We start from the raw sequence: 20,041 nt of genomic DNA on the forward strand, positions 1-20,041 counted from the left end.
AACAATTTATGTTGGGAATGTAATGTTTAAACAATGTACTTCATGTAAACTTTATTGGTTGTACTATATTAATGCATGGTGACGAATGTTGTTACGTTTCATATATATTCAATGTTATGGTATTCAATTAAGTCACGACAACCCTCAGACGTTTCCGCCGTCTGGTTCGGGGGTGTGACAGGCTGAAGTAACTTGGATGCAATCTTTACTCAAAGATCTTGGTGTTTCTCAACCAAGACCACCTGTTTTGTGGTGTGACAATCTAGGAGCCACATACCTAACTGCGAATCCGGTGTTTCACGCAAGAACAAAACATATAGAAGTTGATTTTCATGTTCTCAGAAGGAAGGTGACAATGGGAGCTTTGGATGTTCGTTTTATATCAACACATGATGAGATAACAAATGTTTTTACTAAACCTATTACACGTAAGATGCTCGATAATATGAAGCGCAATCTTAACCTCGTCACGGTCAAGATCGAGGGGGAATGTAAACAGAAGGGTTGCCTGAATAGTTTTAAATAGTGTAGATTAGATCAATTGTATTTATCTAATAGATGTTGTGTTTATCAAGATCCGATTGTTATGGATCTAGTATTGTAATTGCTATATATATAATGACACACACACTCCTACGGGAGATTCAAGCCAATAATTTTTGTTTTCAACTCACGTCACTTTCCATTCACCGCGTCGTACGTTCGAACCGTTTGCCTTCCTAAAAGTGAGTGAAAGTGATCTAAAACATGACCCCAAAAACGGTTTCCCGTTTGCAGGTTGTCCGTCCTCGAGTCACACGATATAGAAATCCAAGCTTTAGCCAAAGTTTCCTTCTCATCTTCGTTCCAAGCCATCCCTCATTTTTTTGTAGCTTTTCTTTTTGGTTGCCTTCTTCTAGATGGTTGTGTTTCTTCGACCCGGTCGTCCTCGTCTTTATCCAAGTTTATAGGTGCGGATTGAGATAAAGGAACTTGAGATGGTTGTGTTTGGAATTATTGAGGTTGAATTTGTTGAAAACCTTGGAAGTGGGGTTGATTGAATTATTCTGGTCTTTGTTGTTGGAAGTAGTTTGGTTGGTATGTAATGTTGGTAAATAGAGGTTGTTGTTGGATTAAGGATGTTAGCATTTGAATGTAGCTTTGATATTGATCATTTGGAGTGGTTGGGGTTGTCGGGGTGTTTGGAGTGGTTGGGGTATTTTGATTTTGCTTCATACTTTTGAGAAAAAATGAGAGAATAGAGAGATATGTGAATGATTTTGTGGTGTGAAATGTTGTAAAAATGTTTAGTATTTATATGAGTTTTAGTAAGGTTAAAAAGTTAATATATATATATATATATATATATATATATATATATATATATATATATATATATCTAACAGGTCAAAAATTGACCGTTTGCCACAATTGAATTTGATTGGTCGTAACAACACGTAATTGGCCTCACTTCACCTCACGATTACGGACCCGGACCCGGACCATGGGGCGGAGTGGTTGGGGTTGTCGGGGTGTTTGGAGTGGTTGGGGTATTTTGATTTTGCTTCATACTTTTGAGAAAAAATGAGAGAATAGAGAGATATGTGAATGATTTTGTGGTGTGAAATGTTGTAAAAATGTTTAGTATTTATATGAGTTTTAGTAAGGTTAAAAAGTTAAAAAAAAAATATTTCTAACAGGTCAAAAATTGACCGTTTGCCACAATTGAATTTGATTGGTCGTAACAACACATAATTGGCCTCACTTCACCTCACGATTACGGACCCGGACCATGGGGCGGTGTGCACGTGTAAACACCCCCACCACGCCACCCTTTATGTGTAATTAACCCTATCATACCCTTCGGCCTGATATGGTTTGTCTTATCTATTCTAATAAAAAAAATAGTTTTATTCTCATTTTGTAATGTGTCATCCTATTAAGGCTTCTAATTAATATCATAATACTTGTCAACCTATTGATTCTCCATTTTAGATTTCAAATTTTAAATTTTTCACTATAATTACATTAAATTAATAATATTAGAATAAAATTAAAACAAAACTAATTTAAATTATAAGATAACATAATTTCACGTATTTATTTAAATCAACGATTATAATTTTATATAATTAAAAAATCTTTTAAATAATAATTTATTTAAAATAATCTATTTTAGTTTTAAATTTTTATTATGAAAATTTAACTAATTTTATAACCGTGGATTCCAAGGTTATAAACTAATTATAAGATAAATTCCTTTTCTACACAAATCTTCTGCATTGCTACCAACATTCTTTGTGCTTTTGTTTCCCATGGCAAAAGATGGTGTTTAAATACGTGTCACACACAACAAACATTATTCAGTAATTATTAAATCATAATATTATATATAATAGTATGTATCGTAATAAGAGAATAAAACATTAAAATTACATATTGTTAAAAATAATAAACAAGCCAAATTTTTACAATATTTTTTTACAAGGCTTTCATCTTATAAAAACTATTCTTTACAAAATTATAGAAAGAAAAAACAATATGAGAAGAAACAAAATAAACCTCATAGTACTTTATAGGATTATAACAAAAATTAACCTTATACAGTCTATTATAATTTAAAATGAAAAAAAAAAAGCAAATAAAAAATTAAACAAATTGATTTTGCCGTACCAAACTACCAATTATAAACCAAAAAAAAAAAACATACTTTCTATTTCAGCTAAAAAAACAATAATATTTATCTTTAGCAAATCTAAAAAAAATAACAATATTAATCAATAAACATATAGAACGGATGAAATTTTCAAAGATAAATAAATAAATTGATACTTGCCGACCAAAATTTTAAATTACAGACGGATAAAAGTAATTTAGTTCATTCATATCAATATAATGATATTGGTCTTGTAAATACGTTAATCAATTTTTATAATTATATGTATATCAATACAATATAAACATTTTATTAAAAGTGTCTTTTATTGATCACCCATTAATTATCACTTTATATTTTGTTAAACATATATATTTGATATTTATTGTTATATAAAATTAACATTGTTATAATACGTCATTACGACAAAATAATTGGAATAATTGGGGCATCTCGCTGTAAAATAAGATGATAAGAAGAAGATTTTTATTAACGATAATATCTTATATTCTTGAAATCGAGACGTGTGAGTTGTAATTTACAAGTCGGTTGCACATTCATAAGATGTAAACGCACCAGTAACTTGGTATTATAAAACATATTGTTGTGTGTGATTTGATGAGTAGGTACAAGCGAGCATTTGAGTCGAATTTTATCCATTCATTTTACCCAAAGTGGGATAAAAGCGATATATGTGGGCCCCTCGATGATTTAGTGATGACACCCTAAGCGCTTGTCCAAGCCGAGACTAAGTTGATGTGTTCAATTGTAGTCTGTTGTCAGTCGTCATAAATCGGAAATCGGGAAACAACACATGAACAGAGAGTATGATTAAAATCCATGTCTCAGTTCATACAATATCTAAAATGGAGGAATATATGATCCTTTATCTAAAGGACGCGTTACTGATAAGATTAGAGTTGACAGCGGCTTTTGAAAGCTACGATTGTCAATCAGGTTCTAAAGTCGTACTTGCAAAATAGTTATTAGACTTATCCAAGTGGGAGACTGTTGGATTAGGTGTCTAAGCTCATAACTATGTCGGTATGTACTTGACCCGATTATGAGCATGGTCCTTTTGGGTTGTCATCATCATAACAACTGATAGGATGAATTATCGAGAGAAATAGTAGAATTTATTATATGAATAATAAATTGGTACTCGAAAGTGGTTTTATTAATATATTACAAGTTTTATATATTATTTGGAAATCATGTTATTTAATTAGTATTGATCAGAAATTAATTTGGTGATCAAAAGAGACTGATTAAATAAAGGGGACTGATATTGCAATTAACCGTTAATTGCTAGTTGGGTTGTTGGACTCCATAGAGTGGAGTGGACGAAATTTATGGGGAAGCCCATAAGATTTCGTCTATGGGCTCTAAGGAAGGAGTTCATGGGCTGCTTAAGGATTAAGTTGTCATCTTAGGGTTTCCACCTGAAAACTCTAGCAGCCACAAGTATAAATAGACCCCCTAACATAAGGATTTTGGCCTCTATGCTTCCTGGTGTTGCCCTGGCCGATTTCCTCCCCTCTCCTAAGTCATCTTGTTGCTAGTGGTGTTTGTGACTCCATTAGAGGTGCAACATTTGAGGCACTAAGCTTTCAAAGGTCAAGGATATTCAAGGAGAACTTGTTATTACTACATAACAAGAAAGGTAAGATCTAATATGTCAATTTGATTGTTATATGCTAGTTCATAGGATCATTGCTTTGGTATTCAATGTTGTGTTCATAGTAGAAAAACCTAAATCAAAGCAATTAGGGTTGCATGAACACCATATGAATGATGTTATGCTCATAACCCATCAAAGTAGTGTTCTAAAAGGTGTGTCATGGTGTGCGCTAAGGCATGCCATGGCGTGAGGTGTGGTGTTGTCGTTACGAAAAGCCCCATAAGGTGGTTGTTAGGCGTGGCGTGTGGCAAGGCATGATATGGTCTTCCATGGCGCGTTATGGCGTGTTATGGTGCGTGTTTTTTTTGTTTGAGACACGGTTTTTTTGTTCTTTGTTATGTACTTTCTAATCGGGGATACAAGTATTATGTTTTTTGTTAACTTTTTGTTATTAGTTATTGATATAAGACTTCTAAAAAGTAGTTATATTTAATATAAATTTATATCTATGTCGTAATATAATTATAAATTAATACAAAATCATTGTCTTACATCACGCCTTGAAAAACATCATGGTTCGCCATGACTCATTAAGCTTAAGGCTTGCCTTGCCGCCACGCCACGTCTCACGCCATTTAGAACCTTGATAGTAAGATTGATAAATCTTGTCAGTTACCATTAATTATGTCATTAATTTCGATATTTATCTAACTAATTTATAAGATTAAACCCTGATTTGTCATGCATATATATATATATATATATATATATATATATATATATATATATATATATATATATATATATATATAGGTTCAAATGTGGATTGAAATCTATTGTGTGGACGTGTGGATAATGATATTCTGTGAGAATTACAAAGAAAATATGTTGTTTGATAATATGAATACGTTCAATCTTATATAATTATTTTAATTATTAAACATTTTCACTAATTAAATCGTCTATAAGGTTATTATACACTTTTTTTAATTATTCTTATTCTGTCAGAATGTTATCAGGATGTTTATTGAGTCGTATTCTGTAAGAATTAAAATAAATAAAAAACGATGAATGAATACAAAAATGAATTATAATTGGTGAGAATCCATTAAAATAACAACAGTTCTGTGAGATTGAACGTATTCACATTACTAAACAACATATTCTCTTAGTAATTTTTATAAAATAACATTATCCACACGTCCATGCAATAGTTGTACATCCACATTATAACATAGCCCATATATATATATATATATATATATATATATATATATATATGTGTGTGTGTGTGTGTGTGTGTGTGTGTGTGTGTGGCTCCTCTTTGAGTCGTAGGGGAGCCCTTCTTAACTCTCATTCTTCTTGAACGAACTTAGAATTCTCTGGCGACTTGGCTTGTGTTTCTACGTATAGATACACAAGTTTCATTTTGGATTATCCTAGACTGGACATACCCAGGCATAGGGTGGAAATATCAGTTCGAAAAGTGAACATACACGATACATCAGGAATCCGGTATTCCACCAATACCCTACTCATATATCCCCCCAAAACCCTCTTTTGGCCAACACCTAGTTGAAACCTCCAAGACTTAAACACTATAAGAGGCAATTAACTTATACGGTAGGCCACTAGGTAGTTGGTTATAATTTTGATATGTATAACCTACTCATTATTATGTTAAAATTATGATTATTTAAAACTTATAATTAACTTAACCATATGAAAAAAAAAATAATAAATAACTTATATAAAAAAAAATAAAAAAAATAAAAAAATAAAAAAAAAACTAATGTTAGAAAAACACATGTTATATAGATGTTTTCACTATCATTGGTTTATAATAGGTTGTACTTTTTTAATATTTTAACTTTTTTTTCCATTATAGCTTAATTGCATTTTTCCATTTATAACAACTTGCTTAAATTCTTAGGAAACAAATGTAATGATGCTTGATAGACAAGAAATTGGAAGTACTTATCATCTATAAATAAGTGTAAGTTTACTATTACGAATTACATATTGCTAACTTATTATTTGTACTTTGTTCTTAGGAGAAAAAATACATTTCTTAATTCTTACATCAATAAATTCGTATAAAGCACATAACTATGTCCCAACATTTGCCTAATTTCATAACAAACTGTGTCCCAAATTCCCCCCATGATTATTGCCGCATAATGCTTGCATCGAACACAAGATATTGAGATTCATGATATCATGTCAGAAACAATGGCAATGATATGGTTTGCCTTATATAGCATAAATTCCTAGCTTTTCTTCACAAGTCTTGCACAGTGCATGCAACATTCTTTGTGTTTTTGCTGCCCATGAAAAAGGCAAAAGATGGTGTTTAAATACGTGTCACACACAACAAACATTATTCAACAATTATTAAATCAGAATATTATATATAATAGTATGTATCGTAATAAGAGAATAAAACATTAAAATCACATATTGTTAAAAATAATAAACAAGCCAAATTTTTACAATATTTTTTTACAAGGCTTTCATCTTATAAAAACTATTCTTTACAAAATTATAGATAGAAAAACTAATATGAAAAGAAACAAAAAAAACCTCATAGTACTTTATAGGATTATAACAAAAATTAACCTTATACAGTTTATTATAATTACAAAAATAAATAAATAAATAAAAATAAAAATAAAAATAAAAAATTAAACAAATTGATTTTGCCGTACCAACCTATCGATTATAAACCAAAAAAAAAAATCACTTTCTATTTCAGCTAAAAAACAATAATATTTATCTTTAGCAAATCTAAAAAATATAATAATTTTAATCAATAAACATATACAACGGATTGACATATAAAAGATCAACAATTATTTACGCATAATTTATAAGATTTATCCGGATGAAATTTTCAAAAAAGTAAGTAGGAGGAAACCAGATAGATAACTACACGCCAGTTAATTTTATCTTTTGCAATGTTTTAAAAACCGGTTTGAACCGGCCGGTTGAACCGGTTGGACCGGGAACCGGAGGAGGAAGCGGTTCAATTATCACCGGTTTTATATTGATTTCTGAACCGGATTGAACCGACCGGTTTTTCGAAAAACCCGGTTGAACCGTTTAAATATTAAAACTTATGGTTATGTGTTATTTTAATGTATTTGGATTTATTTACAACTTATTTTTATGTGTATTTTTAATGTTTGAATTTATAAACATTAAATTCATATTTTATATATGTATATATGTGTAGCAAAAAAAAAACATAGAAACCGGTCTCAATCGGCGATCAAACCGGTTGAACCGGAAACCGGTCATCATACCGGTTCAATTAAAAAACCGGTTTTTAAAACATTGATCTTTTGTCACACACCCATAACCCTCCCACCTCCACCCCACCCCACCCCCCCACAAAAAAAAACTAATAATAATAATAATGAGAATTAAATAAATTGATACTTACCGACCAAAATTTTAAATTAGAGACGGATAAAGGTAATTTAGTTCATTCATATCAATACAATGTTATTGGTCTTGTAAATACCTTGATCAATTTGTATAATTATATGTATATTAATACAATATAAACACTTTATTAAAAGTGTCTTTTATTGATCACACATTAATTATCACTTTATATTTTGTTAAAAATATATTTGATATTTATTATTATATAAAATTAACATTGTTATAATACGTCCTTACGACAAAATAATTGGAATAATTGGGGCATCTCGATGTAAAATAAGATGATAAGAAGAAGATTTTCATTAACAAAGAGCACTTGACAAAGTTAGAAGCCATAATGAAATCATTCTAGCAGGACTTTTAGGTTGATCTGAATAATATTAAACTTTTGTTTTTATTGAGTTTTATATACCAAACAGATCAGGATGATGGTGGTTGTATACGATTCATTACACATATGATTCACTTGATTCATCATAATTCATAAAATGCTTTGTTATGTATTCTAGATAGTAAAGTAATGCATAAGTTTGGTTAAATATGATTCATTCTACATGTGAATCATTATACATTTTGTTAGTAAAAAATGTATTACATTCTACATGATAGTGAATGACAAGTTTTTTATTACTCGTTGAAACATTGAAAAACTACAATTATTGAAAGTGTTTTAATTTTTTTTTCTTAAAAATCCGTTTTAGTCTACAGACTTTAAAAAATATAAAAATAAAAATAAAAATAAAAATAAAAATAAAAATAAAATAAAATAAATAACTTTGCCTCTTAAAAAACAAAGAGAACCTTAAATCACTAGATGCCAAAAAGTATAGTCTAACGTTTTCCAAGCCTCGCTAGAGAAATTTGGTGTAATTTATAATCAGAAAGGGTGCCTTTCAAAAAAAATCACAGCATAAAATATCACATGATGATAAAAAAAAAAAAAAAAAATTCTTATGGGTTACATGTGAAACAAAATATATAAAACCCAAAACGATTTGAATGAAAATTTGTAAACAATCAACAACCATCTGAATCTAAATGATATTCTAATTTCTAAGCGATAACTACTATATAAATCAGTTTAAAATAGACAGCTTATATAAGTCAAATATATCGGTAGTGGTTAGACTTAGTGGTTGGACTTTGCTTAAACTCCCCTCAAATGTCTAGTAATATCCTATTATTTCTGACACAAAAAAGACCGAATCTTAACTTTAATCCATGGAGTCAACTAAACTTGTATCCAATCCATAGCTTCAGATCTGCTTCACCCCCATGTGCACAAAGTCTCCCCTTGTCATTTTATACCCACCCCATTTGGATCTTGAAGAACTCTTGATCCTCGTAAAAAAATCTTATCCTCAATTGTACAGAAATGATCAATACCGAAACTTGATCTTGATTAAAGATTGATCCATGGTTTCTGGTTTTCGAGGTTTCTGCTCCATTCTAGTCCTCCTCTCGGTTCTCTCAACTATCTCATTACTCTACCGTGCTTCCTTCTACTCTCATGAACAGAGTCTGGAACTCGGACTGGGACTAAGACAAAACCAGAACCGTCAAATCGATCTCCTAACCTTTCCATCGGCATGGAACCATCTTTCGTTCCCTCCAAACCCACCTCAAAAGCTCCTCAAAATTGCACTTTTTGTCAAGAAATGGCCCGACAGGCGCCACGCTGGCGGGCTGGAGCGTCACGCTCTGACGCTCCACCTCGCTCTGGCCAAACGTGCCCATGAGCTTCACATCTTCACCGCCTCCTCTCCCAACTTTTCATTCCCGAATTACCCTTTCGAAAATTTACATTTCCATCTCTCGAAACCTACCGATGCCGGGTACCTCAACCAAGCTCTCATTTGGAAACAATTCCAAGATCAAAACTCGTCCGGAAAACCATTTGACGTTGTCCACACCGAGAGTGTAAGCTTAATGCATACGCGGTCAAAATACGTTTCAAATTTAGCGGTTTCTTGGCACGGAATCGCGTATGAGACGTTACATTCCGACATCATTCAAGAACTCCTACGTGCACCCAATGAAAACCAGACGAATCACTTGACCGAAAGAGCGGGAAAAGTAGTCAACGAGATAAAATTCTTTCAAAATTACGCGCACCATGTTGCCACAAGTGATCATGTTGGGGACGTATTGAAAAGGATCTACATGATACCGGAAGATCGAGTTCATATCATACTCAATGGTGTAGACGAAGATGTTTTCAAACCGGATTACAACACCGGAATCGAATTTCGGTCGCATTTCGGTATTCCAGAGACGAAAACACTGATTCTAGGAATGGCGGGTAGGTTGGTTAAGGACAAAGGACACCCGTTAATGTTCGAAGCTCTAAAGCAAATCTTTACTGAAAACTCGACTTTCCGGGAAACTGTGGTAGTTTTGGTCGCCGGAGATGGTCCGTGGGGCGTTCGATATAAAGAACTCGGGGATAATTTACTTGCTTTGGGCCCACTACAACCGGTTCAAATGGCTAGATTTTACAATGCGATTGATATATTCGTGAACCCGACTCTTCGAGCTCAAGGTTTGGATCATACTTTGTTGGAAGCGGTTCTTTCCGGGAAGCCATTGATGGCTACAAAGCTTGCGAGCATTACCGGGTCGGTGATTATCGGGAAGGAATACGGGTACACGTTTTCACCAACTGTTGATTCGCTCAAGAAATGTCTTTATGAGGTTTGGGAAGATGGGAGAGGTGTGTTGGAAGAGAAAGGGAAGGTGGGTAGAGAAAGAGGCATCAAGCTTTTTACTGCATCAAAAATGGCTGCGGCATATGAAAGACTATTCCTATGCATCTCAAACGGGAAAAAGAATCAAGAATATTGTAAATATTAGTCTACAAAATGTTACATGAGGAAGAAAGATAGTATCCGGGTTCAAGTCTCAAGATCCAAATCCATTGTGGATCGAGGTATTATTATGTCAGCCACCTAACAACAGGTATTTGTATCTGATTTACATCTTGTGGAAAAACAGTGTGTCATAGATTTGTTTGTACCATTTTTGCATAGACATGACAACATATCAGTATGATTATTTTTTTTTTTAACAAAGTAGCATAATATATTTTTGGCACAGGAATTGTACTATTTTTGATAAGATGTATAGCAAGAAAGCTTTTTATTTATACTGAAACCTCGAAAATATCATATATCTAAAGCAACAAAAATGTCGATATGCATTGAAAGGAGAAGAAACAAAGAAAAAGTTAAGGTAATAGAGGTGAGATGACGAAGTACATGACGCGACATCTTTCATATATATCAACAAAAACTTCAAACTTCTATAAAGGCTTCATGAATTTCCTGCACAATCACATCACAAAAAGTGCAATTTATACTGTACAAACATAAATGTAACTGTGATTTCAGATCTACTATATAAGAAAATGAGTCAAATTTGTAAAAGTTATGACTAAATAGGGAAAGTTCCCTTTCTCTACATTTCCCTATTAAGTCTCCATCTGAATTAAATAAGTAAAAAACGAAAAATCCACTAAAAGATACCTTGGTTAATAGGCGGAAAATCCATGTTGTTGCCTAAAAGGGACATGGTCTTAATAATAAAGGGACCCTGTATCAAAAACAATAATTACAATGTTATATCACGGTTTTCAATTTCAAACAGTGAAACATCACAATTCACAACTAACCTTGCCACCAATTTCCTCTAGAAGCACTATGCAAATGATTAGGATCATCTTTTCCATCGAATTTCTTGAACTAAAACACACAGAAGAAAGAAATTCATCAAACGGGAGCGTTTTAGATTTCTTGATGATAGCTAAATGGAAGATTATGCTTACTTTGGAATATGATTGTGATGTTGGATCACTTGAAGAACAGACATACATATCTTCTTGCCCACCATAGTATAAAGATGAACTTAATGGAGAAGGTTCCACTCGTTCTTGAAAGATTGACCTTCTCTCCATGTTCATTACGCCATTTGCAATTGCAGTATTCTTAGCTACAGCTGCTCAATTTACATTAACAATGGCGTTAATATGCATTTCAATTACCATATTGTTCATTGATTATAGTAATATGGGAAACTTGCTTTGCATTGAATTCTGTAGCAAATTACATTAAAAGGGATCAATCGTAATTAGTAAAACTACCATATAACATGCAGTTTTTGGATTCTGAAACTTAATAAAGAAAGAGATGCGAACCTGAAGTTCCATGGGTGGCTGTCCACAACTGGCTCTCCGAGGTCTTCTTTTGTGTAGCTCCGGTGAACTGTGGACAATTAGGGTTTCTTGCTAATACCTAAACAGATTGAACATTGTTGAACCTGATCAATTACAGTTTTGAGTTTTAACAGAGTAGCTAATTAGCAGTAATAAGATCAATAAACCTAGGTTAATGTATCTTAAAAACTAATAGGTAATACTCAGTCTTGGTGTTCGAGAAACTAATAAGAAAAAAAGCCCTACAAGGGTTTTAACTCGAACTTTAATCACTGCAACTTACTTTAAATTAGCCCTAAAAAATAACAAGATCAGGAAGAACAGACGAATAGATCAATAAGAAAAGTCCAGAGAAAGAACAAACGCTTTCCCTACGGAAGCTTAATTTCATAACATCAAATCGAAACGAATAAAAATCGTAATTCGTTTCATGATTGTAAGATAGAATCTACCCTTAATTTCAGACCCGAATTAAAATTAGCAATCACCCGAATAAATACTAAATAAAAAATTGATTTATAAGAATCGAACCGACTCACGAAAAAGGATAATACCGTGGACGGAGGAGGAAAAATTGAAGAGAAAACTCCGGCGGAGGACGGCTGTGAGTCATTGTTACCGAAAAGTTCAGCAGTGAATGAAGAGGAGGTGGATGACCGGGGCGGAGACGGAGGCGGCGGCGGCGGCGACGACGGGGAGGAAGTAGATTGATTCTTGTTTTCCATTAATGTGTGTAGATTTGTTGTTTGTTTGTTGAATCAAAATAGAGAAAAACAGAGGAATCGGTGGATAAGATTTGCATATAGAGCCAAAACAGAAGTACCAAAAGGAGTGAGAACAGAGCACGTGGATATGATTCACATGAAGAAATCGAGCTATCGACATATCTTTCATTTATCGACATTACATTCTCGTGCCCAGCACGTGTTACGTAAAAGTATGGATGGCCATTTTAACCGAAAATCCGAACCCAAAACCCGGATCGACCTGAACTAAATTAGGACATAATAAGTTATACGGGTCGGTTTTCGGATATTTATTTTAGCCTTATTCGGTTTTTGGGTTATTCAGTTCATGTTACCCGAATAATGGTTTAATCAGACCAAAAAGACCAACCTGGAAAATGATGGATTTAGAATATGAATTATTAATATTTAATATATTTTTTTCTTGAACTAGATTATTCGGGTCAATTCGATTTATTTGGCTTATTCTGATCATTTAGTTCAAAAGCATAGTGTACATGTTATTTCGGTCTTTTCGGATTAATAACCGAACCGAAATTTGTATTACCCGAACTGAACCAGTCTCGTATTAGTATAATCGGTTCAGGTTTCAATTCCAACTTTTCATCCAATCTGGGTTTCGGATTACTCGGGTCCGGTCTGGTTCGGGTCGGTTCCAACCTGAAGCACATCCCTACATAAAAGCACTCTTGAAAAACATATATAAAGTAAAGACTAAGGGGTTGTTTGTTTTTGGCTACGGATCTGCAAAATCATTTTTGTCTGCGCCGCACAGATCAAGCGCAGACATATGTCATCGCGGTGTGTTTGTTTTTTCGAAGTGGGCAGATCTAAAAACGTTTGCGCGAGGTCTTCACCACACAGACATGAACTACCCTCCTCTCATATTTGTTAAGTGTTTAAACCTAAAAAACCACGCCCTTCTTTTCTTTCTATATGTCGCCTCCGTTCTTCCCAACATCCCACCCACCATCGACGCTCTCTGTCTCGCTCCAGCATCGTCTTCATCATCCATCATGTGAGATCAGTATGGTCGCCCTCTGCTTCGATCGCAAGCGAACAGGAAACACCTCTCCCATCGTAGCAACTCTTCTACGCATTAAGACGTTTTCTTTTTTCTTCGTTTTTTTTTCAGTTCTAACATGAAATTGATGATTAATCTTGCTTGAAAACTCTATAATATACTGAAATATATGGTTTAATTTTGCTAAAACTGTTTCTTGTTGCTTGAATTTGTTGTTGGATGTTGGAAACCCGGAAATATGATTGAAAATAGTTTTTTGTTTAAAATTCTTGTTAAATGTTGCTAAAAATCAATATTCCTTATGTATTTTGCTGGAAATTTCATAATATTGCTGAAAATCAAGTTTTTTTTGCTGAAAATATGAAAATAGTGTTGAAAATGTAAAAAAAATGTTGGAAATTCCATAACATTGCTGAAAATCAAGCTTTTTCTTGCTGAAAATATAAAACTAGTGCTGAAAATATGAAAATAATGCTGAAAATTCCATAATGTTGCTCAAAATAGTCATTATATGCTGATTTTTTTGCTAAAATGTGTATGATATGCATGTTGTTTCTTGCTGAAAATAGTCAAGATATTTTGCTTTTCTTGCTGAAATTAATTTTTTGTTGCAATACCTTATGAAACCAGATTTGTGAATAATGCAATACCTTATGAAATCTAATTTGTCTATGATATATTAGAAATGGGAGAGAAACAACCATGGACCAATAAGCATTTAAAATGCTTGTTGGATACTTGTATTAAAGAAATAGATAATGTGGGTAGAAAAGGATTGAGTTTACACAAAGATTCATGGATTAGGCTTGGAAGAGTTCTTAAGGAAAAATGTGACGTGGATTTGTCTCAAAAACAAATGAAAAATGCATATGACAATCCGAAAGCCAGACACACAGGATGGCTATATTTGAAAAACAAAACCGGCAATATATACAATTCTCAAACAAACACTTTTAACTTAACAACCGAGGAGTGGGATGATTTTAAGAAGGTACATATATATAGTTTAAACATTTATGTTTGACATTGTTGGTGATTTTAGTGTCACTATGTCATTTTATGTAACTGGAATTAACATGTAAGTTAAGGGGTTTCATAATTTGTATTCTAATATATGTTCGGGTTTGTGCAGAGTGTATGCATGTATAAAACCAAATTAGAAGTCAGTTCGACGACAAGTCGGGGGGTCTGGGGCAGCGCCCCTTTGGCGAGGTCTAGGGGCAGCGCCCCTAGCGGGGTCCAAGGGGCAGAGTCTCTGGCTTGGGTCCCACTATGCCTGGGTTGCAAGAAATTCAGCCTGGGAGAACACTTTCCGAACTTCATGAAAACACTTTCCGAACTTGGATCGTGAGAACACTTTCCGAACTGATATTTCTACCCTATGTCTGGGTTGCAAGAAATTTAGCCTAGGATAATCCTAGTGGACACTTACGATACTAGGCACAGAAAACGTAAGCCAAATTGCAAAAAAGATTTTGTGAAAGTTTGAAGAATATGAGAGCTACATTCTGCGTCCCTCTTCTAAGAATGAAGAACCTTTTACATAATAAACGAGATTAGGGTTTCATTAGGGTTGGGCCGTCATGAGTTGCTTTGTAAGCAAGTCACGGTAATCCAGATTTTAATGAGGATTTAGGGTTACCAAAACTAACGAGTTTCGTTAGTTTTACCATAATCACCCTCAAGAATCCTAATTTCCCACTATGATCCCATATATAAAATCCGGAAAGGTTGCCAAGGGCTCTGCCCCTTGGACCCCGCTTGGGGCACTGCCCCGTTGGAAACCCCAGACCCAGAGGCGTTGTCCCCGGACACCCGACTTGTCGTCGAACCGGCTTCTAATTTGATCGTATACATGCATGCACTCCGCACAAACCCGGACATATATTAGAATACAAAATATGAATCCCCTTAGCTCACATGTTAACTTCGATTACATAAAATGACATGGTGACACTAAAATCACCAACATTGCCAAATATCCTTATACTAGTTTTTGTTACATTTAGGTTTAGGGGCATCCGAAGGCTGCTTCACTGAAAACTATTCCATTACTCCTTCAATATCTAGTGCTTCACCCTCAAGTAATCCCAACAAAAGGGCTAAACCCTCAACTCCTAGAGCTCGTAGTGCCTCACCTGATGAACCTTCTATTACTGCTACCGATTTAGCATTTGAAATGAAAAAGATCTACAACATTTGACTAAAGGGTATATAATTCCTCAGTGTTTAAAAAAGTTAGAAGTTCTTGAGTTAGGCCCTACAAATCCTCTACGTTTTATTGCATATCACATTTTTGGAGGGGCGATGAATATGAGAGAGATGTGGATGAATTTTCCCGATGTTCCCGAGATATTACGAGGATGGATCGAGATGATGGGTACAAGTTTAGGAGTTTTAAAGTACGGGAAGATTGTTTGATTATTTTTTCTTGTGTTGAAACCATTGTTAAAGGTTTTTTTTGCTCACGTTGGAACTATTTGTTAGGTTGTTTTGCTTGTGTTGGAAATATTTGTTAGGGTTTTTTTGCTTTTGTTGGAACTATTTGGTTAATGTATTGTTTTTTTGCTAAATATGGTTAATATAATGTTTTTTTGCTACTTGGAATATGGTTATGTGTTGTTTTTTTTTTTTGCTACTTGAAATTTGAAATATGGTTAATGTAATGTTTTTTTTGCTACTTGGGATATGGTTAAGTGTTGTTTTTTTGCTACTTGAAATTTGAAATATGGTTAATATAATTGTTTTTTGCTACTTGAAATATGGTTAAATGTTGTTTTTTGCTACGAGAATTTGGTTAATGTTGTTTTTTATGTAACATCTGGATTCTTGGAGGTATTTAAATTAATGTATTTTGGATTTTGGACGGTACCATGTCGTGGTGAAGGCATCCCACGACGTGGTGATGGTCAATGTGTAGCGAATTTTAAAACGACATGGTAGTTGTTTAATAAGAAACCATAATATTCAGGGCTTACGCCCTATTTAAGAGAATGTGATGGCTAGGGTTGCTCACCCTCCACCTCTATCACAATCTCTCAGCCTCCAAGCAAACCTTAAACTCCATTGTTGCTCACTAAGCTTTTTGTGTTGATTTTTGGGATTAGAAGAAGAAGGAGGTGACTTTTAGACTTGGATTCAGCAAGCAACTCTTCTTGCCATCTTATTGTGCATCTTCTGGACTCTTTTAAGTCCCCAAGTTCCATGTTTTTTTATTATAAAAACCTAGATCTTGTATTTTGTCTCATTTTTTTCTTGAACTTGTTAGATGGGATGGAGAGATTTCAAAAAAGGTTGCAACTTTATGAGTGTCTGAATCATTTGGAGTAGTTCATGGTTTGGATATCATGAAGTTTGGTGGTTGGTTTGTGTCATGCATAAGATTTTGGTCATAAAATCCCATTTTGACATAAGTTGAGTCCAAGACTTACATTGGACATGCAAGTCTAAAAAGCATCGATCTTTAGGATGTTTTTGGTGTTATAAGCTCTTCTGGAGCAAATGAGATTGATACTTAAGGGATTAAGTGTTTTTTGATTAAGTCCTTGCCATTTTTAGCCATGTTGGATCTAAGACTTGAGATCTAGACCTCTCGGTGGATTTCAAGGGATAAAGATGGAAACTTTACCCGTTTGGAAATTAGAAATGATCAGATCTGGACTTTTGAACCTTTGGAATTAGAGGATTCGACTTAACTCATTATGATGTTTTGGATCCAGTTCCCACGGCGTAGCCTAGACTGCCACCACGTGGCGACTAAGGGAAACGTGTATTTTGTCGTTTGAATGCCACGACATGGAGGGTCAACCTTGACCGTTAAATATGACTTTTGACTTTTATTTGACTAAGTTTTACCTGCGGGTATTTTGGGTATTTTGAACTATAGTCGATTTTGGTCAGTTTTCATTGAATATGTGTTCGGTTGAGCTGATTTTCGGAACAGAGTCTCGTCAGCTACTTTTTTTGTCTGTCTGAGAGGTGAGTCTTCTTACCACCTTAGTAGGTCGAAGGCACCAAGGTCGACCCATTATATTGTATGAGTAGAATGTATGTTATTATATGACTTTGACTGATGTGATTGCGTGATTTATGTATAGAGCTAATTTGGGATCGGAGTCATTATGGACTCAAGGTTGATATGGACCCGGGGTTGATACAGACCCAACACAACTAAGTGGTGTATTTGGGGTTGATACGGACCTAACACAGCCACGTGCTATTATATTATGTATATGATGTATGTGGTATTTTGGGGAAGCTCACTAAGCTTTGTGTTTACAGTTATGTTTGTGGTTTCAGGTACTTCTGGTACAAATGGGAAGGGTCCGACATGATCGCAGCGTATCCACCCATGTTCCATATTTTCTCTAGGATTTAGATTTGTACTCTGATGATTTCTCTGATTTGACATACTTTGTTTGGGGTTGTTATGAACACTTGATGGTTTCCAATTAAATTATAAATGAAAATTTTATCCATGTTTTTGGGACGTTATATTTTAAAGTTCTGCTTTTTTTTATTAACAGGTGCATAATGGAGCACTATCAAAAGATACTTCACGTAATTCTTATGTATTTGTAAATACATTATTTTTGGAAGAGGGGTGTGAAACGAGTACGTGACAATGATTCGGAAATGATGGGACACAAATACACGTTAGAGTTAATGCAACGTAATCCTTTACAATGTGTTTAAGTACTACACGTATCTCTTGAATCTTTTGCCAGACTATGTACTCATTTTAGAGTAAACTACTCGTTAAGGGATATCAAACATGTATCATTTGAGGAAAAGATGGCTATGCTTTTGATGATGATCGGTCATAATCAACTTTACATGATTATCAAGCGGAGATTTCAACACTCAAAGCAAGCAATTCATAATTTTTTTTATGAAGTGTTGGACAAAATGATGTTTTTCGCAAAAGACATTATAGTTCCAACTTCTTTTAATCTGAATCCAAACATTCCAGGATATAAAGGAGGTTATGACGGGTTTCGAAAAGAGCGGTTGGTGCACTTGATGACACTTTGATACATGTTGTTGTCCCTGCTAAGAAACAAGATTTATATAGAAGTAGGGGAAAGGGCGATTGTTACAAAAACGTATTGGAAATTTGTAACTTCAACATGATTTTTACGTTTGTTGTAGCCGATTGGAAAGAGGTAGCACATGATTCTAGAATAGGGAAAATGACTTAGGAGGGTAACTACCTCTTATCCGTGTTCACATATTAGCAACTTCTTCTTTTTTGTACATAATAAAGCAACCAACTTGTTTTAACTGTTTAAATTACACCAATATTATCGGCTAATACATGTTTTAACCGGTAACTCAAAGGGAAAATGACTTCGGAGGGTAACTACCTCTTATCCGTGTTCACATATTGGCAACTTCTTATTTTTTGTACATAAGAAAGGAACTAACTTGTTGTAACTGTGTAACCTCCCAAAAATCATGACCAAAAAAATTTGTTTTTAATTTAATACTAAAACCATAATTGTCAAACCATTAATTTAATACTCCGGCATCGGGCCCCGACCGGCATTAGGCCCCGCCTGGCATCGAGCCCCGCTCGGTATACAAATCTGTCTCTTTTAGGCCCCGCCCGCTAAACACATACAATCATATAACATGCTAACACATAAAGAAACATACTCTATTGTATCATTGTCCTAAGAAACATACTCTGCTAATAATGAGATACGAAACATCGTCCGTACTCAGCTAGTGATGGGATACGGGATCTCGCCCACACTCACCTCTTTACCAAGCACATACAAGTATCACACAGACAACAAGTATAATCTAACATGCAAACATTCATCGGGCACCCGCCCGACATCAGACCTTGGTCTGGAATAACATACTAGCATACAATGTCTAGGGCTAACCCCCGAGTCTTCTTACTTATAGACTACATGGGCTGGCATTGTGACCTTAGACCCATTCACATAGTGAGGAGACTCACCCTGCACTACTGAAGCTCTGGCTAGAACTAGCTGAGTACGGACGAAGTTCCGTATCTCATTATTAGCAGAGTATGTTTCTTAGGACACGAATATAGTAGAGTATGTTTCTTTACATGTTAACATGTTATATGATTGTATGGGTTTAGCGGGCGGGGCCTAAGAGAGACATATATGTATACCGAGCGGGGCTCGATGTCAGGCGGGGCCTGATGCCGAGCGAGGCCCGATGCCGGAGTATTAAATTAATGGTTTGACAATTATGGTTTTAGTATTAAATTAAAAACGAAATTTTTGGTCATGATTTTTGGGATGTTACACAATTAAAACAAGTTAGTTGCTTTCTTATGTACAAAAAATAAGAAGTTACCAATATGTGAACACAG

General features: G+C 34.3%; 2 protein-coding genes across 2 annotated transcripts; one reads left to right on the top strand and one right to left on the bottom strand.

Annotated features, from left to right (window-relative positions):
• Positions 1-8,883: 8,883 nt before the first annotated feature.
• Positions 8,884-10,789, top strand: LOC145055232 (UDP-Glycosyltransferase superfamily protein). Its single transcript, XM_079003530.1, has one exon. It carries the CDS (start codon positions 9,123-9,125, stop codon positions 10,557-10,559), a length of 1,437 nt encoding a protein of 478 aa, XP_078859656.1. The 5' UTR covers positions 8,884-9,122; the 3' UTR covers positions 10,560-10,789.
• A 38-nt stretch (positions 10,790-10,827) lies between these two features.
• On the bottom strand, positions 10,828-12,780 carry LOC145055233 (uncharacterized). The gene is made up of 6 exons (XM_079003531.1): positions 12,471-12,780; positions 11,899-11,995; positions 11,530-11,699; positions 11,377-11,446; positions 11,231-11,297; positions 10,828-11,029 (listed from the first exon to the last, which is right to left on the bottom strand). The coding sequence occupies exons 1-5, from the start codon at positions 12,639-12,641 to the stop codon at positions 11,281-11,283; spliced, it is 525 nt and encodes a 174-aa protein (XP_078859657.1). The 5' UTR covers positions 12,642-12,780; the 3' UTR covers positions 10,828-11,029; positions 11,231-11,280.
• Between the last annotated feature and the right edge of the window lie 7,261 nt (positions 12,781-20,041).

Source organism: Lactuca serriola, chromosome 5 (assembly GCF_051521515.1).
Source record: "Lactuca serriola cultivar US96UC23 chromosome 5, Lser_US96UC23_V15, whole genome shotgun sequence".
Taxonomy (NCBI): domain Eukaryota; kingdom Viridiplantae; phylum Streptophyta; class Magnoliopsida; order Asterales; family Asteraceae; genus Lactuca; species Lactuca serriola.